Here is a 24596-nt window from a genome sequence, read left to right on the forward strand (position 1 = left end):
GTTACTTAATTTTTCTTTTCAATTATTTCCAATTTTAAAATTAAAGTATCGAAAATCATTTAATTCCTGCATAAGAATTTTATAAGAAAATTCTCGCGAAAAATTTCATTATAATTTTTTAAAATCTTAATTAAATTCTTTTGAAGAATTTGTTTGAATTTTTTTTAAATAATCGAATTTCTTTAACAATTTTAATTGAAAATTTTGAAAGTAATTGAATTTTATGAACAATTTCTTTTGTTAATCAATCTTTTTAATCTTGCGATGAATTTTACTTACTTAAAAAAATAATACAATTGTTTCGAAGGATTTATTAAAAATTTAGAAATTAATTGAATTCTTTCGTGAAATTTAATTAAAATTTTGTTGAAAACAATTGAATTTTTGCAAAAAATTTTACTTTCTATAAAATTAATTGAATTCTTGCTATAAAAATGATATTAAAATTTTTGAAAATGTAAACAATAATAATTCTTTATGTACTAAAAAAGTGAATTTTTTAAATTTTGATTATAAAATTATTCAAAAATTTATATTTGGAAATAAAAAAATGTACATAATTTGCATAATAATAATAATTGGAATTATTCATCAATATTGTCATTTTTTATGTTTGCCAATAATCGATTCTCTCGACAAAAGCAAACAATAATTTTATATGCTGAAAAAATATTAAACTCTTCATAATTTGATTTTAAGGGAGAAAACGAAATAAATAAATAATGCTATTTAATTAAAATTCTAACATTATTTAAATAATCCTATAAATAAAGTACGAAATAGCATTAATTTAATTTGTATATACAAAGATTTTGAGGTTATCCTTTTGACGAAAAAGTTTTCACGGTTTTCACTAAATCTGCTTATTTTTCATCTACTTTTTATCAAACTTTTATAAAATTTCGATTCTTCAATTTAACTTAAATCAAATTACTGATAAATATTTATAACAATTAACAAATACTAAAATATAATTATGATAATTATGATTTAATTAGATTTACGAGTTTAATACAAAGATTTTGAGGTTACCTTCTTGTCGAAAAAGTTTTCAGAAAATGTACTTTCTTTTCTTCTACTATTTATCAAACTTTTATGAAAAAACGATTCCTTACTCAAACTTGAACAAAATCAATAACAATAACTCATAAAAATATAAATGATCTGATTAAATTTAATAATTTTAAAGCGACCAAGCTATTTATCCTATTTATTTTCTTCCTGAGGCTGACGGTGATGCTCAGACGCTGCGCATGCGCAATAAGTAGTAATGCCAATACAAGAAAAACAAATTTCTAAATATTGTACATTACTACCAACATAACAATTTGAAAATTCAAATTTTAATTTGAATAAGTAAATAATAAATAATAAATAAATAAATTTTTGAAAATTCGAAATTCGAAATCTGCTTAAATACTAAAAATTAGACTACAAATGAAAAAAACTTTATTTATTGATGATAAATAAATTATGAACAATATCATTTATTGGTAATAAATGTTAGAAATGAACAACAATTTATTTCTTACAATAAAAAAGTAAAAGTAAAAAAACAATACTTAATTTTATCAAAAATATAATAATAAATAAATAAAAAAATTTATTTATTGATAATAAATATTGGGAATTATAAATAATTTCTCTATTGGTAATAAATGTTATAGAAATGAACAACAATTTATTTCTTACAATAAAAAAGTAAAAGTATAAAAACAATACTTAATTTTATTAATCAGCTTAATTTGTTTATACATTCATTAATTGTATACATCTTTGATTCATTAAAAAAAAAAATGTTTATGATTTTATAAGCGATGAAATTATTTTACAATGAACAATGTGAATAAAAATTAACTTTAATATGGCTTAATCTTAACAGTAAAAAAATGATGCAGTAAAACAATATATACAAAATATTCTAAACAAATACAAAAATCACGTTGACAATCTCAGCACATAATGGACGATCGCAGCCACTAAAAATTAGAAAGAATTCGAATTAGTAAAAAAATATTACAGCATAAATTAAAGTCAATGAATCATTTTTTTTAATCTCTTACCTCTGCCAAACTAAGTTTGATACTTCCATTTTGCAATGGATCTTTGCTTTCAAATATACCTAAAATTTGTTAAGTAAACATAATTAAATATTATTGATTAATATTTGTAAAAAGGCAATTAATTATATTGACAATTATCGGAATAAATTATTAATAATTATTAATTATCCCATTAATTTTTAAACTAACTAAATTTAATTTAGAATTTTCAATATTTCAAAAAAAAAAAATTTTTAATTTTACTTTCAAAATTCATCTAAATTTCTATTTAGACTTTTTAGTCTCTTTTTCGTTTTTTAAACATTTTGAATTATTACCAAAAGCATCGCTCAAGTGTAAAATTGCTGAAACGAAATCGCCGAATCTTAGAGTTCCGTCCTTCCTCATATATCGAAGGATAAGAATCGACAGTACATCTGTGTTTAATTGGAAACCTGTGAAATATTATCATTATTATATTACAATTATTATTTCATTATTAAATATTAATAATATTTTTTTTAATAATTTTAATAATTATTTTATAAAAGGCCTAAATACTTTGGCTTAAAATTATAATTTTGAAAATTGTAAAAAATAATTTTTTAATTGTAAAAAACAATTTTGTAATTGTAAAAACTAATATTAAAGAAATGGTTTTAACAAAAAGCAAATATTAAAAATTATATTATTAATTATTAAAATAAGATAAAATAAATTTATATTTTCAGAAATATCGAGAAACTATAAATTATTTAATTTAGTTGAGAATTAACATAGAGACTTCTTACCAACTTCGAGTAGTGCATCACGAAGCCTTTCTGCCTTTAATATACCAGTTTTTTCTTTCGTGTGATTTTTAAACGCCGTTTGCCAATACTTCAAACTGCACATTAAATCCTTAAAGTCGCTAAATTTCAATCTACCACTACTCGTACTCTATTATTTCTCATATTAAGGAATTATAAATATTAATCATCATTGAAACAAGTATTAATTAATTATTATTAGTTCAATTAACAAATTATTAATTATCAATATTAATAATATTAATATTAATCAATATTAACAATTATTTAATAATTTATTAATCAAAGTTCTAAATACAATTTGACAATATTCTAAATATTTGTTACCATTGATATTCCAGTTCAAGTTCAATTTTATTTTAATAACAATTAAAAAAAAGTTTTTGCTCACATCTATTTATGTAAACAAAACATTTAATTTCAAGATAATAATAAAATATTTAAAAAATATTAATTTACATTATAAATTTATAATAGAAGAAATTAGGAAAAAAACTGTCTACTTGAACGAAAACTGGCTTAAAGACGGTGAATAAAAATAAATCAAATTAAAACAACAAAAATTACACTATTTTTTCAAAAAAGGATACATCCATTGTCAAGACTACTTGTCGACAAACTTCCATACAAGCGCAACTTTTAATGTAATCTGAAAAACGAAAGAAAAAAAATTAAAAATATAGAAAAAGGAAAAATTCCCATTTTTGAAAAATCATGCAAGAAGAACAGTTACCATTTGGTAAACAAGCATCTAAAAGTTCTTGAAGTTCGAAAGCATTAACTGTTTTGTGTTCGTCCGCGAGTTGAAGAAATACAGCTTCATATTGGGAAAATCCTTTGCCTTCAAGAATAGGAGCTTTGATAATCGCTGACTTCATCAAAGAAGGCGGAGTGTCCAGTAATCTATAAAGAAAATGATTCAAAAATTATTTTTTAAAATCACGACAAATATCTCTAAAATATTAATAATCCCTAGCAAATGTTACTCGTGATATTCAATTTTTATTATTATTATTATTATTATTATTATTATTATTATTATTATTATTATTATTATTATTATTATTATTATTATTATTATTATTATTATTATTATTATTATTATTATTATTATTATTATTATGCAAATTACAAAATTTTTTATTTTCAAATATAAATTTTTGAATAATTTTTCATAATGCAAATTTAAAAAATTCACTTATTAACTACATAATGAATTATTGTTTATATATTCAAAAATTTCCATAAAATTCAATTTCAACAATAAATTTAAAATTCTATAAAAATAATTCAATTATTCTCAAAATATTTTTAAAAAATTCTACATGAAAATTTAATTACTTCCAATGCAATTTTGTTTTAAATATATTTATCAAAAAATTGAAAGAATTCAATTATTTTCAAAAAATAATATAATTCTTTACAGAAATTCAATTATTTTCAAAACAAATTTAATTGAATTTCTCAAAAGAATTTAATTATTTTCAAATATTTCTATAAAATTCAATTATTTCCTAAAATTTTAATAAATTCTTGGAAACAATTCAATTATTTTTATAAATATACTTAAATTCTTTGCAAGGATTAAATTATTTTTAATCCTATTTAAATAAAATTACACGAAAGAATTTAATTATTTTCAAAAATAATAAGATTCTTCGGAAGAATTCCATTATTATTTTTATAAATAGTAAAATTTTTTGCAAAAATTCAAATTATTTTCATTTAATTTTAATAAAATTTCATGAAAGAATTCAATTTTCTTTTTTAATTCATTATAACATTTTTTAAAAGAATTTAATTATTTTCTAAAATTTTAATAAATCCTTCGAAACAATTCCATTATTTTTATAAATAGTAAAATTCTTTGCAAAAATTCAATTATTTTCAATAAAATTTCACGAAAGAATTTTTTTTTCTTGATTCGTTATAAAAATTTATTCAAAAGAATTCAATTATTTTCATAAATAATAACATTCTTCGGAAGAATTCAATTATTTTTATAAATAGTAAAATTTTTTCAAAAATTAAATTATTTTCAACAAAAAATTTTAATAAAATTTTTCAAAGGAATTCAATTTTTTTTCCTAATTATTTATAAAATTTTTCAAAAGAATTCAATTATTTTCTAAAATTTTAATAAATCCTTCCAAACAATTCAATTATTTTTATAAATAGTAAAAATTTTTACAAAAATTCAATTATTTTTAATAATATTTCATAAAAGAATTCCAATTTATTTTTATTTTTAATAATATTCTTTGAAAAAATTGAATTATTTTCTAAAATTTGAATAAATCCTTTGAAACAAATCAATTTTTTTTAAATTTTAAATAAAGTTTTTTGCCTATTAATAATTGTAATTAAAAATTTTATTTTTGAATATTATTAAAATTTTTGGGAAATAATACCTAATAATTGAATTCTGCCCTGAGTTTTATTGCAATTTTTTAAACTAAATGAATTCTTTCAAGATACTTTATAAAAAATGTACTGAAAACAATTAAATTCATCTAAAGAAATTTATTATTTAATATTTATGATAATAATTGAATTCTTATCAAACATTTTATCAAAACTTTGAAGAATAATTCAATTATTTTTAAAAATGTTAATAAAATTTTTTAAAATAATTGAACTCTTTAGAGAAATTTCATTAAAATTTTTATTTTAAATCCTAACTTAATCCTTTCGTGAAATTTTATTAAAATTTTATTAAAAATAATTGAATTCTTCGGAAGAATGTTACTTTTTTCTATTTGTTATTTATTTATTTATTTATTTATGAAAATAATTGAATTCTTGCGAAGAATTTAAAAACATTTTTGAAAATTATGAACTGTAATAATTAATTATATATACTAAATAAGTGAATTTAAAAAATTTCAAATCTAAAATAGTTTAAAACTCAAAGTTTATATTTGAAACAAAAAATTTGTGCAATTTGCATAATTTATTAATAAATTGAATACCCGGTTTCGCGTGTAACATTTGCTAGTTAATTATAATCTGCATATAATTAAATATGCTTACTTTAATTTTAAGGGTTTACTACTGTAAACTCGCAGTGTAAAACTTGTTTCCTGAGTTGGTTCAAAAGTTGTTGGTACAAGCAAATAACCACCTTGTTCCAATTGACATCTGTGACTAACTTGTCGACTATTTGTATATTGCGAATTCACCAGCGACTTATTTTTCTTGAAGAACTGCTTATTTATTGACTCGGTACTATTTTTTGGCAGCGTATAAGCTGTAAAGCCAATCACCTGTAAAAAAAAATTATTAATGAGTAAATTCAATTTGAAAATAGTCCCAAAAAAGTAAAAGTCAATTAAGAATTAATTTATCTACATTATTATATTAATAATTACTTTCGGCTCCATAATTGAATGTTGATTAAGAGATACGATGACTTCTTCCATTTCACTGAGAATGAGATGCAGTTGAGGATTTATGTGAAATGTTTCTACAAAAGGAAAAATATTTTTGAGATGAAATAATGAAAAAGAAAATATTTACATATTTTACTGAAAAAGTTTTCTAAAAAATATTTTATAGAAATATTTTTATAAAATCACCTTGATTATTCCTACATCCTCCAGCGGTGACGCCTCTTCTCCAACTTCCCTGGTACAATTTCATCTGCCAAGTGTGCTTGCTGTGCAATGAAGGTTCGTCCCTCGAAGTTTCTGCGTCAAGATGCACGACTTCAAGGTGAGTGAACGTTTTTACAAAATCCGAGTACGAGATCCTATTTACAAGAAAAAAAAGGATATAATTATTTCAAAACTTTATACTCCTTATCTTTCTAACAAGATACAAAATTTGCTCTCTACATTAAAATATTTTATAGTGAAATAAAAATTTCGCATGTTATAAAATAATAATAATAATAAATCTCCCAGTAAAAAATAAAAATTTTAAATCCTGTTCTTAAAAGAAAATAAAACCAACAAAACTCGAACGATGTTAATGCACAATTGCTTCTTGGTACTTAAACTTTGTGAATTTAGTATAGAAGATAAACTGCTTTTACGAATTTTTTCTTTTTTCTTTTTTCTGTATTATTAATTGGATAATATTTTTAGAATCTTTTTTTTTCTGCGCACGTGAAACGATGGGCGTGAAAAGTCATGACTTTAAATTTATTACCAGAATTCTCCTTCAGCCATATTTCGAACAGTCAGTCGTTCTCTTTCTGCAGGAGGAACTTCATCCCATTCGAGGCCTCCACGGGCCCAAGCACCAACATATTCTCCTCCAAGTCCAAGAGGATTTCTCAATTTTACTAACTGCACAGCCTCGCCACTAAAAGTTTCTACCTATTGGTGTAAAACAAAAGTATATTAAAAAAAAAATACGAATTCAAATAGTGATTTTCAAATTTTTCGTTTGGTAATTTAAATAATATATAGTAATTTTATTAATATATTTTTACAAACCCTTTCGATAGCGTAGAGCCTATAATTTATTCCCATTTGTATTCCGTTAGCCAACTTTTCTGTACTTGTACGAATCTGAAAAAAAATTTGTCGTCATTAGTTGAACTAAAACAATAAAATAATAAATATTACAATTAAAAAGTTTCTTTTTGAAATTTTTTCAAAATATTCTTATTCAATGTTGCTACAAAAAATTTCATTAAATTTTCCCCTGACTTTTACCTATCTTTTCCCCTGATTTCTTTTAAAAAAAATCAAGGGGAGTTAAATTACAAAAAAGATAATTTTTATAAGCAAAAAGTTAAATTAAAAATTTCATTTAAATTCTTAAAAAATTTAATTACTTTTAATCTAATTATTGGAAAGTTCAATTATTTAAAAAATTTTAATCACTTTCTAGGTATAATATTTTACATTTATTTGCTTCAAAAATCCAAAACAGAAATATTTTAAAAAATTAAATTTCAGAATTTTAAATAAAATTTTTTCAAAATTGAATAACAAAATTTTAATTCTAACTTTTTCAAAAATAAATTATTTTAGTTGCACTTTGGATTCTTTAATACTGCTTGTTACACTAACAAACATTTGAATTCATTTAATTGTGATTATTTGAAAAAACTCAATTATTTATTCATTATTATATGAAAGATTTTTGAAAAAAAAAATTTTTTCATTTTAATCCTTATAATTTTAATTTTAATTTAATTTTAATTCTTAAATAATTTGTTGCAGACTTCGCACTCGATAATTAATTTTAAAAAAGTAGCAAAATGTAGTTTTTAAACTAAGAAAAGTAGTAAAAAAGTAGCTATCGAAAAATTAAACTTGACGACCAAAAAAACTCGTATTAGAAAATTCACTTCTTGCGAAGAATTTTATAAAAAATGTTAAATAATTGATTTTTTTGTCGAATTTTATGCAAAAAATTGAATTCTTACGAAGATTTTTACAAAAATTTTTTTAAATAATTGAATTCTGTTTGGAAATTTTATGAAAATAGTAGATATTGAAAATCATTGAATTGCGAAAAGTTTTTAAAAATAATTAAATTTTACAAAGAATTCTATTGAAATTTTTGAGAATAATTGAATGTATGTGTGGCATTTTATTAAATTTTTTTGAAAATAATTTAATTCCTAAAAAACATTTTATTTTTTATGAAAATAATTGAATTCTTGCGAACGATTTTATTAGAATTTTTAAAAATAATTGAATTTCCAAGAACAAATTTATTACTTTTAAAAATAATTGAATTCTTGTGATGAATATTGTTATTTATGAAAATAATTGAATTTTGCAAAGAATTTTATTTACAGAAATAAGAAAAAATCAAAGTATCGTTTTAAAATTCGAGATTCAAAATTTTTATCGTGAAAGAAAAGTCAAGGACAATTCAAAGTTTTTAAGTCATCCAACAATGTTTTTAAACACGAAGAACTAAAATTTTTGTAGTAATTCTAGAAATTTGATGTTTTTCCAGTATGGTTTTGATAAAATTTCCTGACATTTCCCTGGATTTCTAACATTTTCCTGGATCAATTTCTTTTCATCCTGAATTCCTTGACTTTTTTAACCTGTGGCAACGCTGTTATTTAATTTTTAATTTAATTAATTTGTTTACTTGCTGTTGTTGCTGATTATTATTAACAGTGCAGGTAATTAAGGAAGTCATATCTAGAAGTTTCGTTAAGGCTCGACCACATGCCGTGGGATCTTGACGAATTGTTATACTTTCAGTAATTCCTCCCGTCAAATCTGATAAACCATCCAGTAAAGTTCCGTACTTTAGTGCTTCATAAGACCCATGCAATCTGAAATAAAAAATCTTATTTTAATCTTTATTTCATAATTCTTTAAATTAATTATATAAATAATTTTTTTAATTCTTAATCTTCATTTTCTGATCGATAAAATATTTCCTACTTTTCAAATTGAATTTGCAAAATTAAAAAAAAGAAAAACAATTTTTGTTTTCCTTTTTTTCTTCGTTTTTTTAATAATTATTATTTTTCTTCTTTAATTTTTATTTTAGTCTTTATTTTCTAATTAATAAAACATTTCCTACAGTTCAATCAGAATTTATAAAAATGAAAAAAAATTATTCGAAAACAATTCCTCTACCTATGATTATTTTAACAACAGTCGATTTACAACAGAAGTAGAACAATTTGCAGGAAAAAAAATAATTATCTTAAAAATTACGAATCATTATGAGAATCGTGTTGAAAATTACACGAATCGTAAATATGATAACAGTATAAAATAATAGAGCATTAAGAAGAGAATTTTCATCAATGAATGATAATGAAAGTATCAGTAATATGCACTTCCGTCTGATATTGGCGTTTCCCACAGACACTTGAAGGAAAAATTTAAACTCATACTTTCTTTAATGGAGATAAGCACACAACATGAAGATCGTTCAAAAAGGGGGGAAAGCAAATCGGAATTTTCTCACCTTCAACCTTTTCTGAGATTATATAGAAATGCTATGTATAAAGAACGTAGAGTATGCATTACACAGCGACGTGAACATTACAAGTTTTCAGAGTCAATGCCAAACCAACACAAACACACACAAGTCGACAATATTTCCGACAATTGAAATTCCGTTACATTTTACACCTATAATAGTGAGAAAAAAAAATACAAAACCAGAGAAGAGAAAAAAGTCTGATCTAAATTTTGCGGGAAAAAAAATTCGAAAATATTTCCTAAACGAGAAATAAAAAATAATGTAACCAGACGCAAAAAAGTTCGTGAGGAAGAAAAGTCGCATTTTTTGAAAATAAATCGAAAAAAGTCGAACTATCCAAGGCCTATTTAACTAAGTTAGTAATTATCATAGAAAAAATAATTTCTTCGACAGAAGAATTTTTTTTCTTGTAATTTTCTGGGGGTGTATTTAGACGTTGAATAAATTGAGATTTATGGAGGCGACATATCTTCTTTATCGAAACAATGCATCATTTTGTAAGGCATCGTACACGAACGATACGATAGAGAGCCTCCTTTCATTTTCTTCTTATTCTTCTTCTTCTTCTTCTTCTTCTTCTTTCAATGGGCAGTGTTTGCCTTCCTTTTCAATTTTATTCTTGTCGCGTAACATACGCGTTTCCGTTTAACACTATCATTGGCAATGTTAAATCTGTGCAATAATCATTTTCACAAGAATTCAAGGCTCAAATGCTCGCCATTTAAAACACGTTAACAGTAAATTACTCCGGAAATAAATGGCACATTTTCACGACAATCTTGATATGTACATGTTTGTTATCTTTCAAGGAAGTTTTGTGCCAATTTATTATTAGACGCAGCTTTCCATTTTATTTTCATAAATAAATCTCCAGAGTGTGAAACGAATTTGATTTTATAAAATAAAGTCGCCTTCTCAAATACGTAATAAGCAGAAATTAGTTGCTCCAAAACCGAGTGACATGAACTGTGAACAAATAAAAAAAATTATGTAAACAAATAAATGGAAATAAAAATAAATATCTAATAAATAAAAATATAAATAAAAAAACAATATCAGTATGAGAATCTTGAAAATGGAAAATAAAATTCCGGGACTTAATAATTTCTTTGCGAGAGACGTACATGTTGTATATTAATGGACTAACTTTTCCGCGTAATAATTTTATTACACTGTAATAAATTGTGCGTGATCATGATAAACACGTTAGTGTGCTATTTGCCCCTTGTGTTTACAATTATTCTCAGTTGGCTTGAAGAAAATCTGTCATACTTGTGCGTACGTCATTTATAATGTCAGAGGAGATGAAAGGCATCTAAGGCGTGACCAACGCATTCTTCTACTTATGAAATGTAGAATGCCACACGTTGAAGAAAATTACATTTTAAACGGGAATATTGTCCTTGATTATCCTTCCACCTTCAATTAGTACTAAAGAATTATGACTCGATTTTTTTTTTCTAATGAAAATCGATTTGTTAATTTTTAGTTACATAAAATATTTAAATAAAATTTTTTTTTCATTAATTTACAAGAGTCATGATAGAGATTAAAATTCCTAAACCTTTTGGAATTGTATTTAATCGTCGGGTTTAATTTACAAAATTAATAAAATATTGTTACAAATAAAATAGAAAAAAAGTTTATAATTAAATACCGGTCTTCACGATTGAAATCAAATAGAAAGCTTGATAGCATGACACGCGCGCAATAGGATATGCGAAACGCACCACCGATTTCCATTAGAAAACCAAGTAAAGTGCACATGAGGTTTTGATTTGTTCTTTCTTGACTACTCTTGATTCACTTTTGTAACTTCCAAAGAATTGTTTTCCATTTTCACTCAATTGACTCATTTAACGACACGTCCAGAATCTCGAGGACAATATTTTCTCTCAATTTCCATTTTGTTGCACTTTATAAAACCAAGGCAAGTATTCATTTTTTATATTGAATTTATTATCATCTGTGGACAAAATTATTTTTCTTCTAACGAAAAATAAATTGATCTTTATTTCTTTTTTCTTTATCCATCAAGATAGTAATTTTCTACTTATTTATTAAAAAATTTAAGAGTAGAATATATTTTATTCTTCTTTTCTTTTCTTTTATTCATTTGTTGTAATTTACTTTAATGTATTTTTCTTGTATTTATGTTGTAAATTTTGCTTCTCTGCTTAATATGTATATTTTTTTTTGTTTCTGTTCATGGTTGCCACGCTTTTGCTCTTTTCAAATTCCCTGACTTTTCCAAATTTTCCACAGGTTAAAAAACGAAATTCTTCCAGATTTTTAATACAAATTTTTTTGGAAAATATCAATAACTTCATTTTTAAATAAATATTTAAATAAATTTTTTCTTGATAATTTTTGAAAAAGTTCGTTGAGAATTTTCAAATTCTTTTGTTTACAATTTAATTTTATGAAATTTCGATTATTCTGACATTTCTCAATTAAATATATTAGAAATTAAGAACTTTAAATAATTAAAAAAAAATTCCATTAAACTTTTTGAAAAAAATTAATTCTACAGAATTCTTAATTAAAAGTATAAAAAGTTCAAATTTACAAAGATTTTAATTTAAAACCTTTTGAAAATTCAATTATTTCTAAAAATCCACGCTATAATGATTTCAATATTCAATTATGATCTAAAATTTTAACTGAAATTCATTTTCAAATCAATATTTATTAGAAAATTCTACGAGAATTCAATTATTTAACTACAAAAATAAATATTTTATTAAATAATTCAATGTTTCTTAAAATTGAATTTTCATAAAGAATTTTATTAACAAAATTTTTAAATAATTTAATTCTCTTGACAAATTTTAATAAAATTTTTAAGAATAATTTCATTTTTCCAGAACTTTGATAAAAATTGTAAATAATTGAAATTTTGCCAAGAATTTTATTATAATTTTTGAAAATAGTTGAATTTCGGAGAGGAATATTATTTTTTATTAAAGATAATTGAAATTTTGACGAGAATTTTTGTAAATTTTTTAACATAATTGGATTTCTGCGAAGAATTATAATACTTTTGAAAATAATTGAAATCTTGAGACGAATTTTATTAAAATTTCTTTTTAAATAATTGAATTCTTTTGGAAAATTTTATTGAAATAGTAGACATTGAAAATAATTGAATTTTTACAAATTTTTGAAATTAATTAAATTTCTACGAAGAAATTGATTTAAAAATAATTGAAATTCTGGGATGAGTTTATTATTTATGAAAATAATTGAATTTTATTATTTATGAAAATAATTGAATATCTGTTAAAAATTGTAGTTTTTGAAAATAATGGAATTATTGCGAAGAAATTTATATCAAATTTGTAAATAATTGAATTCTTTGTAAATAATTAAATTCCTGTGTTATTTTTATTATTTATGAAAATAATTAAATGTTTTCGTAGAATTTTTAAAAAAGTTTTTTAAATAATTGAATTCTTTTTGAAATTTTTATTAAAATAACAGATATTGAAAATCATAGAATTTAAGAAAATTTTTTAAAATAATTGAAATTTTGCCAAGAAATTTTTAAATTTTTTGAAAATGATTGAATTTCGAAGAAGAAATTCATTATTTATAAAGATAATTGAAACTTTGACGAGAATATTTTTAAAGTTTTGAACATAATTGAATTTTTGCTAAAATAATTGAATTCTTGAGACGAATTTCATTAAAATTATATGGCGATGACACAAAAATTTTTCAGTTTTAAATTAAAATTTTGTTAAAAATCTTTAAAAACAGGCGAAATTTCAGAAATTTTTTTAAATTCCATTCTATTTCCAGGTTTTTCATACCCTTTTCTAAATTCCATACCTATTTCCAGGTTTTCCAGGATTTCCAGAATTTCCAGGCTCTGTGGCAATCATGTGTAATTAATACATTTTTCTTGTTTCAAATTTTGTTTCAGTGCTTCATACATTTTTCTTATTTTAAATTTTCTCTCTCTGTGCTTAATATATTTTTTTCGTTTCGATGCTCAATACATTTTTCTTGTTTCACATATTTTGTTTCTGTACTTTAAATATTTTTTTTGTTTTAAATTTTCTTTCTGTAAATCTGTAGATTAATATATTTTCCTTATTTTACATTTTGTTTCTGTGATTATAATATTTTTACGATTGAAAAAAAAATGCATTTTTCCTTCTTTTGTCTGTTTGAAAAATGAAGTGATGAATTCAGTGAATTGTGATCGAGCTTATAAAATGATTGTGTGGCAGTAAAGTTGCATTCAAATAAATACAAAACACACATGGGGCAATACTTTCACTTGCTAAGTAGTCAGTTCGTTGCTTGCTTGCTTGCAATGAAGGATCGGAGGTCAGTGCTCCATTGGTTCCACAATTTCTTGTCTCCAAACATCCATTTTCTAAAAGGGTTCTTTCTCTTCTTCTCCAACTCCCTCTTCGACTTTTTTCTTCCAAAGGCACATTAAAAATTATTCCAGAGCAATTAATTTCCTCTATATGAAAAATTCTCCTTTAATTTTATCATTAATTAGAAACTTTTCTTAAAAAAGAAATATTAAAACTTTTCTGTTTCCTTTTTTTATAAAAAAAATTTTTTTTTTAGTATTTATTTATTGTGATATTAATTATTTATTGTTGTATATTTATTATCAATTTCACTATTATTAATTTAAATATTCAATTTGTACTCGGTCAAGTTTTTAATTTCCTCACGAGTCATTTCTGCAATTGTATTATCATGCAATGTGAAGAAATATAATTGCATTGTAATATTCTTATTAGTAATTTTAATTGCCCCCTGGCATAGAAAGTTTATGTACTAAAAGAATTATAATTAGATTTAGAAATCTTTATATATATATATATATATTTATTGTGAAAAAAAATAAATTGAAATCAAATTCCCCGCGAGGTGATGATGATAAAGTAAATTATTGACGGTGATGATGAGAGGATCGCGTTTGTCTACCGACAATGTGTCTTGTTACAAAGTTTTACCGGAAGAAGGTAATGAGCTTATAGGTAAATATTTTACATGTTAAGTGGATGTTGAAGGAGTTTGCATTCTGCGCCCTTGGAAAATACTCAACGGTCACGATTTTATACGCTTCCTACTTGACATTTCACCTCTTTAATGTCCATTGACTGAGGTAAATCTTTTCTCGATAAGATCTGCGTGTGTCTTAAAACATTTTGATACTTAAATTCTACCTTGATGATGATGACGACAACAACAAAGATTTTTAAACTATTATATGACTACTAGATTGTTCCGTTAGGAATAGCAAGACTAATTTTTTGTCTACTCGTCCATTAAGTTCTTCTATTATAAAGTTGATTAGCTAAAAATTATATACAGTCATCACAGTAACAATTTTCATCAAAGTCGGTGAATCGTAAACTTCTTTTTTTTTTCTCATTAGAGTAAAGGGAATTACAAAATATAAAATTAACATCTAAATAGAATATTTCTAGTTTTGTAAAAATTTGTGAATTTTTTTGTTTTGTTTCAATTTCATTCTTTTCACATGTACGACTAATATTTTTTCGTCTCAATAGTAAAAATAGCAAATTTTCTATTTTCTTCAATAATTGGCAATTTTCTAAATTTAAAAAAAAAATTCTATTTTATTCATTTCAATTCATTTATATATTATAATTATTTAATTAATAATTTAATTAATATTTCATTAATAATTATTTAATTTGATTTCGTGACATAAAATACGATAACAAAAAAAATCCCTTTAAATCCCTATCCCTATATAATAAAGTCTTGCTAAACATGTAAAATGTTTGATTATTCTTTCTTATTATTTACTAATAATTTAAAAAAATTATTAACTAATGAACTTTTATAATTTTTTATTTCCTAAAATATTAATAAAAATCTCTGAAACAATTCCATTATTTTTAAAAGTTTTAATGCAATTTTTTGCAAGAATTTAATTATTTTCATAAATAAGTTAACTATCTGCCGAAATTTAATTATTTTTAATTATTTTTATTAAAAATTTATCTTATTTTTAATATAATTTTAACTAAATTCCTCGAAAGAATTTTATTTTCCTTCGAAACAATTCAATTACCTACTTTCAATAATTTTAATAATATTCTTGGGAAGAATTCAATTATTTTCATGAATAATAAAATTCTTCGGAGGAATTCAATTATTATTACAATCACAAACAAAATTTCTTCATAGAATTCTATTATTTTTAAAATTTTTATAAAATTCTTTGAAAGGATTCAATTATTTTAATAAAATTCCTTGGAAGAATTCAATTATTTTTAAAAAATTTGATAATATTCATTAGCATAATTTCCCGAAAGAATTCAGTTATTTACAAAAATTTTTTGATAAAAATTTGTATAAAATTATACAATTCGTCGGAAAAATTAAATTATTTTTAACATTTTTTTAATACAATTTTCCTAATGAATTCAATTATTTTCAAAAAATTTAATGAAATTCAAGTATAATTTCAATACAATTTTAAGAAAGCTTCATAAAAGAATTCAATTATTTAAAAATTTTCATTATAAATTTTCGCAAGAATTCAATTTTTATTATAGATAATAAAATTCTTTGAAAGTATTCCATTATTTTTAAAAAATTTAAGAAAATTACTCAAAAAAATTTCATAATTTTCTAATATTTTGATAAAATTTTTTCTAATTTGTAACAGAATTTTAATAAAATTCCACAAAATTCAATTACTAATAAAATTTTTAATAAAATTCTTTGGATAAATTCAATTATTTTTAAAAAAAATTTTGATAAAATTCTTTGGATAAATTCAATTATTTTAAAAAATTTTTTTTATAAAATTCATTAGAATAATTAAATTATTTGCGGTACAATTTTAATTAAATTCCTCAAAAGAATTAAAATTTTCTTCGAAACAAATAAAAATTAACAAATTTTATTAGTTTTTTAGTATTTTTATTTTATTATTTTCAAAAGCTTCGCAGAATATTTCAATTATTTCCAATAAAATTTCAATTAAATTTCCCGAAAGAATTCAGTTAATTACAAAAAATATTGATAAGAATTTGTATAAAAATTGTAAAATTGTAAAATTGTAAAATTCTTCGGAGAAATTAAATTATTTTTAACATTTTTTTAATAAACTTTTTCTAATGAATTCAATTATTTTCAAAAATTTAAATGAAATTTAAGTATAATTTTAATAGGTACAATTTCAAGAAAACTTCATAAAAAAATTCAATTATTTAAAAAATTACATTATAAATTTTCACAAGAATTCAATTATTCTTATAAATACTAAAATTCTTTAAAGGAATTCCATTATTTTTCAAAAAATTTTTTAAATTACTCAAAAAACAAAATCTAATAACTCTCTAAAATGTTGATAAAATTTTTTGTAATTTTAACACAATTTTAATAAAATTTCGCAAAATTCAATAAAATTCTTTGGATGAATTCAATTAAAAAAAAAGAAATTTGATAAAATTCTCAGGAGGAATTTAATTATAAATTTCAGAACATTTTCAGTTAAATTTCTTGAAATTTAATTATTTTCAAAAGTTTTTAAGAAAATTCTTAGAAACAATTCAATTTTCACAAATTTTGATAAAATTTTCCATAAGAATTCAATGTGATTTTCATTCATTTGCATTAATTTTAAAATTTAAAGCTTTTTTAAATTTAAGAAGAAAAATTATTTTAAAAAAAGTTAGTAAACAAAATCCAAATAAAAACTTTGAACAGACTATCAGAATGTAACGAATTTTATTATAGAGATAGAGATTATGATTCTATTCGAATAGTTTTTTTTTACTATCTTAGAAAAGTTTTAATAGTCCTAATTTAATAACTCATTTCTAATAAATAATAATTTAATTAAATCTATAATTTTTTTTTCTGTTTCCTTCTTTTTTTTTCCTTCTTCATTGTTTCTTCGCTTTTTTTCTCCTTTCACAGAAGCTTAAAGGCTTGAAATTAAATTAAATTGGAAGTTACTTTAATGCATTTATAAAAATGCAAATACTGCCTCTTGCTCTCTGTCTCTCTTTTCACTTATACATATTTTTTTGGTGCCCCGTTTAAATTGTTTTTCAATACACGGTTTTACCATTAAAAAGTGCATTTGGGACAATGCTTGGAATATTCAATGTTTCAAGATTTTGTCTTGTCCGTCACAAAAGTTATGGACTTTCCACAAGAAGACATTATAAAAAATGTGCCTTTGTGTCCGTTTGTATATCTTACATTCTTGATGTTCCACTTCCTGGTATGTCTCTGTTTTCATGAAAGTAGAGTATCTATGTGCATTCTGTTCAGCTTTATATGGAAGCTCCTTATTGCATTTGTCGCTTTTCTTTTTTCGCCAATAAATGTCCTCTTCCACTTAAATAACAATTGAGTCGTATTTCACATTATTTCCTCCACGTCGATAACTAGAAAATTTGTTACACAAAATTTTAATTTAAATTAGTCTTTTTGACACAATAAATTAATATTCAATTATTATCTATTAATATAGTAAATAATAATATTAAAAATAAATCAATTAATTAAAATAATAAATAAATAATATTAAATATACGAAAATATATTTAGTAATATTAATTAAATTCAATTAATTCAGGAGAGAAAATTTTCCTAATTCTAAAATCGTTCAAAATTTGAAACTAAAAGAAAAAAAAAATGATTGGAACATGATGTTAAGCGTTCAAGTCTCTTTCATTTGAGGATCAACTTGTCTTCCTTGAGAAAATACTCACGGCAGTAACCACTCTCGTGAGATTAAATGTGACTACTCCTCGAAAACTGGAAATGCGTATATATAAAGTGAGTATTGCGCACATTTGGGAAAATGTATTCCGTAAACTTTTACGAGAATTCTTATCTCTTGTTTTAGGGGGGACTATTGCTGTTCGCAGAAAAAATTGTAACAATACCCAATTCTTTGCAAGTGATGCCTAGAGTGAAAAAGATAACTGCAAATTTTTCCTTTGTACGAATGTCTTTATAGGTTTCCTTGCGAAAGCAAAAATGTATACAATATAGAAAGTACAATTGCTTATATATTCATTATTATACAACGCACATACGAAACTTTTATTTATCCCCATTGCATTTTTTTAAACTTAGTTAAGTTTCAAGAAATTTTAACAAGAAATTTCGTAAATGTTTAATTTGAGAACTATTTGAAACTTTTTTTTCAAACTCTTTTTATCCACTTTTTTTTAACTATTCCAGGGCTCGAACTAATAAAAGTATTTAAAATTACGGACTTTACGGACCAAAAATGAAAAATTACGGGCCAATTACTGACAAAAATATAACCAGTCCGAGTCAAATAAGAGAACATTTTACTTTAAATTATAAATTAAATTTTTCATAACTATAAAACATGAAGATATCGATAACTCCGAGTGATCGATTTCTTCATGTTTTATAATAATTAAAAATTACCAAGTGATAAAATCATTATCAATTTAATTATTATCTATAAAATTTTAACTGAAATTAATTTTTAAATAAATTTTTATTAGAAAATTCTACTGGAATTCAATTACTTTAATACAAAAGTAAATAATTTATTGAATAATTGAATGTTTCTTAAAATTCAGTTCCTATAAAGAATTTGATCAACAAATTTTTAAATAATTGAATTCTATCGACGAATTTTAATAAAAATTTCAAGAATAATTACATTTTTCGAGAAATCTGATTAAAATTATATTAATAATAATTGAAATACTGCGCCAAGTTTTATTATTTTTATTTGTGAAAATAATTTAATCCCTAAGAAGAATTTTATTATTTTTGAACAATATTTAATTATTGCAAAGAATAATATTACTCTTGAAAATAATTGAATTTCTGCAATAATTTAAAACTTTACCAAATTAAATTTTTCTTTTTTTTATCGGAAACCTTTTCAAATCCAATTATTTCTCAAAATTAACGCTCTAATGCTTTAAAAATTCAATTATAATCTCAAATTTTAATTTTAAACTTTCTCAAAAAAAATTAATTCTACAGAATTCTTAATTAAAAGTATAAAAAGTTCAAATTTACAAAGATTTTAATTTGAAACCTTTTGAAAATTCAATTATTTCTAAAAATTAACGTTCTAATGCTTTTAATATTCAATTATAATCTAAAATTATAACTGAAATCCATTTTTAAATAAATTTTTTTTAGAAAGTTCTACCAGAATTCAATTATTTAAATACAGAGAAAAACAATTTTTTTGATATTTGCATGTTTCTTAAAATTGAGTTCTCATAAAGAATTTCATCAATAAATTTTTTTAAATTGATTATTTTGACGAATTTTCAAAAAATTTTTTTAAATAATTACATTTTTCGTGGAATTTGATTAAAATTGTATTAAAACTAATTGAAATTCTGCAATGAGATTTATTATTTATGAAAACAATTTAATCCCTAAGAAGAATTTTATTATTTAAGAAAATAATTGAATCCTTGTAAAAATTTTATTATTTATGAAAATAATTGAATGATTGCGAAAAAAATTTATAAAAAAATTGGTAAATAATATATAGAATTCCTGTGAAATTTTTATTATTTATAAAAATAATTAAATGTTTTCGTAGAATTTTTTTATCAAAATTTAATTTTGACGAAAATTTTTTTAAACTTTTGATCATAATTGAATTTTTGCGATAAATTACATTACTTTTGAAAATAATTGAATTCTTGAGAGGAATTTTATTAAAATTTCTTTTTTAATAATTGAATTCTTTTGTGAAATTTTATTAAAATAGTAGACATTGAAAATTTGAAAATAATCGAATTTTGACAACTTTTTGAAATTAATTAAATTTCTACGAAGAATTTTTTAAAAATTATTTTGAAACAAATTGAACTATTACAAAGAATTTGATTGTTTATGAAAATAATTGAATCCCCGTAAAAATTTAATTATTTATGAAAATAATTGAATAATAGTTTATGAAAATAATTTAAAAATAATTGAATTCCTGTGATATTTTTATTATTTATGAAAATAATTAAATGTTTTCGTAGAATTTTATAAAAATTTGTTTTAAATAATTGAATTCTTTGGGAAATTTTTTTTTTTAATAGTAGATATTGAAAATCATTTAATTGAGGAAAGTTTTTGAAAATAATTGAAATTTTGCCAAGAAATTTATTAAAATTTTTGAAAATAATTGAATTTTAGAAAAGAATTGAATTATTTCTAAAGATCATTGAAATTTTTAAGAGAATTTTTAAAAGTTTTTGAACATAATTGAATTTTTGCAAAGAATTTTATTTCTTTTGAAAATAATTAAATTTCTGCAATCATTTGTAATGTCTCTAAAATTATCCAAATTATATTGTGCAATTTACGAACTTTTCATTCTTTTTCAATCAAATTACGGACTTTACGGACCTTTTTTCAAAAAAACTGACTTTCACAAACTCCAAGCAAAGTTACGCAATTTTTTCAGACTTTAAGGACCTAGTTCGAGCCCCACTATTCGAAATTGATTTTCAAAAAGAGAAAACTTCTGTTTCGGGATTCTAAGAGAATTTTTCAAAGCTTTTTTTTTCAAAGACAAAAATAAATGAATTGCATTTCTCAGTGGCGAAAAAGTCGAAAAATAAAAGCGGACATTACCACAGTCGCGCAGGTGAATTACGAAGCAGTAATCGCGATTGCATCGGAGGCATTACATTAGTATTTTACTATATATCGGAATGAAAAAAGGATTTAAAACAAGAAGAATAAAAAAAAGAAGAGAGTATACGAGAAGCACAGAAGAAGGATTGCCTTTTTCTCTCGCCTTCTTTCTTTAGATGACCTCTTTCTCCTCCTCTCCATGAATTTTTTTTTTCTCTCTTTACTTCTCATAATCCACCGTTACTTGTTCGGCAAGGACGTACACCATCTCAGTGAGATGGCAGTCTTCTCTGCGCGACTTTCCTTCAAAGAAAGATATAAAGACGAATAAAAGAGGGTAAATAGTAAAAAGCCTATAAAAAGAAAGTAAATAAAATGAGAGTAAAAGAAGAAGTTGAGTAAAATCAAAAGATCATACTTTTAATCACTAAAGAAAATCTAACATCCGTTGAGTTGAATCAAAATTTGTTTAATCATTTTGTTACACAACCAATGAAACAGAGAGTCAATTAACAAACCTGAGAAATTTTTCAGAGAAAATCCGTATAGAAAACAATATAAAAAAAATGTAATAAATATCTTTTCTTTCGCTTTTCATGAACATAGTGGTCGCATAAAGAGAATTCCTTATTATTGTCAAGATACGATCACAATTTATTTTACATTTCCGAAAAAAATGAGGAAATAAGTAAAAAAAAATGTATTCAACTGAGATTCTATTTAACTAATTAATTTTTTTTTAAATTTGTAAATCTGAGATTATTTAAAAATTGAAGTTGTTATAAAACAAAAATTATTTTTTGCATAATTTTTTTATTATTTGCATAATAATAATAATAATAATAATAATAATAATAATAATAATAAAAATAATAATAAAAAATTATATTAACAATTATTAATTAAAATAATTAAGAGAAAAAATTGTGTACGAAAAATTTCGCAAATACAGAATCGGAAGAATGTTTATAGACATAGAATCATTGGGTAGTCGCTATACAAATCAGTGATACAGGATCAAAGATCACGTGGGTCTCTGTAAAGATTACAAAGTTCACTGGTTGCGATCATGTAAACGATCTAGAATGACCATCTGGAGAACGCCTCTCGATACCACTTGCTTTGATTAAACTCGTTCGATTCACTGATTCTCGAGGACGTATTCAATCAACACCTACGCTTTCTAAAGAAACCTCTTCTCTTCAACTTTCAAAAATATCTCTCGAATTTCGTTAACGATTTTCGATTGCGATCGAAAAATAATTAACAATTATTAAGAACCAATAACAACAACAAAAATTAACTATAATTAATTATTAACTACAATTAACTTCATTATTACAATTGACTTAATAATTATAATTATAACTAACAAGTTAATTAAATTTTTCCACCAATAAAATAATTCCTCAAAAATTGAATGAATTCGTCATCCAAATTGAAAAATGGTAACCCCATTTTTTTCAAATCAAACTCAAGCGAATAAAATCAATGAAATAACCTTGAGCTTGAAATTTCGAACGTCACCTTGAATTAAATATGGAAAGGTAAAGGATGAAAATAATCGTCTCACTTTGCGTAAGCTTTCTCCAGAAGAGCCGGCCAGAACTGATCGCTGTGACGACTTTGAACGAAGGCCAGACGTCCATGAACGGCAGGAAGTCGGTCATCGACGAGGACCTCGACCCAGGCGCCGCACCACCAAAGTCTAAAGCGGAAAACACCAGCGTATTCCGATGTCGGTGATCCCGATGGTTCGCCACTGTTACCAAAGCCTTGATCTGCCGGTACCACGCGATAAAAAAGACCTTTACTAAGATGAAGAACTCCTAGGCACGAGACCAGCCATTTGTCACCTGGAAAAAAAATTCTCATTAGTACCAATGAATGTTGAGAAGAAAGAGAAAATTAAATTATTATTTAACAATAAAGTAAATTAATTACTGTAAAAATAGATTTTTCCTATTTTTTCCCATCTTTCGAATATTTAACAACAAAATATAAATATTTTATTATTTTTGTTTTGCAAACTAAATTACGATTTTGATAAATTAAAAAAAAATAAATAAAAAAAAAATAAAAAATTAATAAAAAAAAATTAATTAATAAAAAATTCGTTAAATTATTCGAAAACGTCAATAACTTAATTTTTAAATAAATATTTAATCATTATTATTTTCCCATAGGAATTAAAATTCTTCAAAAGATTCAAATTCAAACCTTTTAAAATTCAATAACTTTTAAGAATATTATTATACAATATGAAGATATCGAACACGCCGAGTCTTCAAAATTATTTTCATCAATTCAATTATTAATTTCTACAATTTTTAACTAAAATTCTTCTTTAAATCAATTTCTGAAAAAGTTCTTTGAGAATTTTCAAATCCTTTTGTTTACAATATAATTTTACACGAAATTTCATTTATTCGGAAATTCTTCAATTAATAATATATTAGAAAATAAAAACAAGAAATAATTTTTCAAAAAATTCAGTTAAACTTTTTTAAAAAAATTAATTCTTCAGAATTGTTAGTTAAAAGTATGAAAAATTCAGTTTCTTAAAGATATTAATTTGAAACCTTTTCAAAATTAAATTATTTCTAAAAATTTACGCTGTAATGCTTTTAATGTTCAATTATTATCGAAAATTTTAACTGAAATTTATTTTTTAATCAATATTTATTAGAAAATTCTACGAGAATTCAATTATTTATTTATTTCTTTCTTTATTTTACAATCAATTAAAAAGAAAAATAAATAATTTATTGAATAATTGAATGTTTCTCAAAATTGAATTCTCCTTAAGAATTTTATCAATAAATTTTTAAATCATTAAATTTTTTCGACGAATTTAAAATAAAAATAAAAATTTAAAATTTTTATTCTTAAAAATAATTAAATTTTTTCGAGGAATTATATTAAAATTGAATTAAAAATAATTGAAATTGTTTTATTATTTATGAAAATCTTGGAATTATTATGAAGAAATTTATTATAACAAATTTGAAAATAATTGAATTCCTGTGATTTTTTATTTATTTTTCGAAAATAATTAAATGTCTTTGTAGAATTTTATCAAAATTTGTTTTAAATAATTTAATTCTTTAGAAAAAGTTTATTAAAATAGTAAATATTGAAAATCATTGAATTGAGAAAAAATTTTTGAAAATAATTGAAATTTTGCCAAGAAATTTATTGAATAATT

General features: G+C 22.3%; 1 protein-coding gene across 4 annotated transcripts in view; it reads right to left on the minus strand.

Annotated features, from left to right (window-relative positions):
- Positions 1 to 1708: 1708 nt before the first annotated feature.
- LOC122507886 (calpain-C) overlaps positions 1709 to 24596 on the minus strand; it is a 66775-nt gene continuing 43887 nt past the window's right edge. For all 4 annotated transcript variants that reach the window (XM_043620888.1, XM_043620868.1, XM_043620877.1 and 1 more), the window contains 13 exons: positions 22962 to 23244; positions 8918 to 9107; positions 7294 to 7368; positions 7004 to 7173; positions 6430 to 6602; positions 6223 to 6317; positions 5885 to 6117; positions 3585 to 3754; positions 3442 to 3500; positions 2834 to 2981; positions 2381 to 2497; positions 2064 to 2122; positions 1709 to 1979 (listed from right to left, as the gene is read on the minus strand). In XM_043620888.1, coding sequence (XP_043476823.1) covers positions 1953 to 1979; positions 2064 to 2122; positions 2381 to 2497; positions 2834 to 2981; positions 3442 to 3500; positions 3585 to 3754; positions 5885 to 6117; positions 6223 to 6317; positions 6430 to 6602; positions 7004 to 7173; positions 7294 to 7368; positions 8918 to 9107; positions 22962 to 23244 — 1799 coding nt within the window. In that variant the 3' untranslated portion in view covers positions 1709 to 1952. The remainder of the gene's footprint in view (positions 1980 to 2063; positions 2123 to 2380; positions 2498 to 2833; positions 2982 to 3441; positions 3501 to 3584; positions 3755 to 5884; positions 6118 to 6222; positions 6318 to 6429; positions 6603 to 7003; positions 7174 to 7293; positions 7369 to 8917; positions 9108 to 22961; positions 23245 to 24596) is intronic.

Source organism: Leptopilina heterotoma, unplaced genomic scaffold, assembly GCF_015476425.1.
Source record: "Leptopilina heterotoma isolate Lh14 unplaced genomic scaffold, ASM1547642v1 Lhet_114, whole genome shotgun sequence".
NCBI lineage: Eukaryota > Metazoa > Arthropoda > Insecta > Hymenoptera > Figitidae > Leptopilina > Leptopilina heterotoma.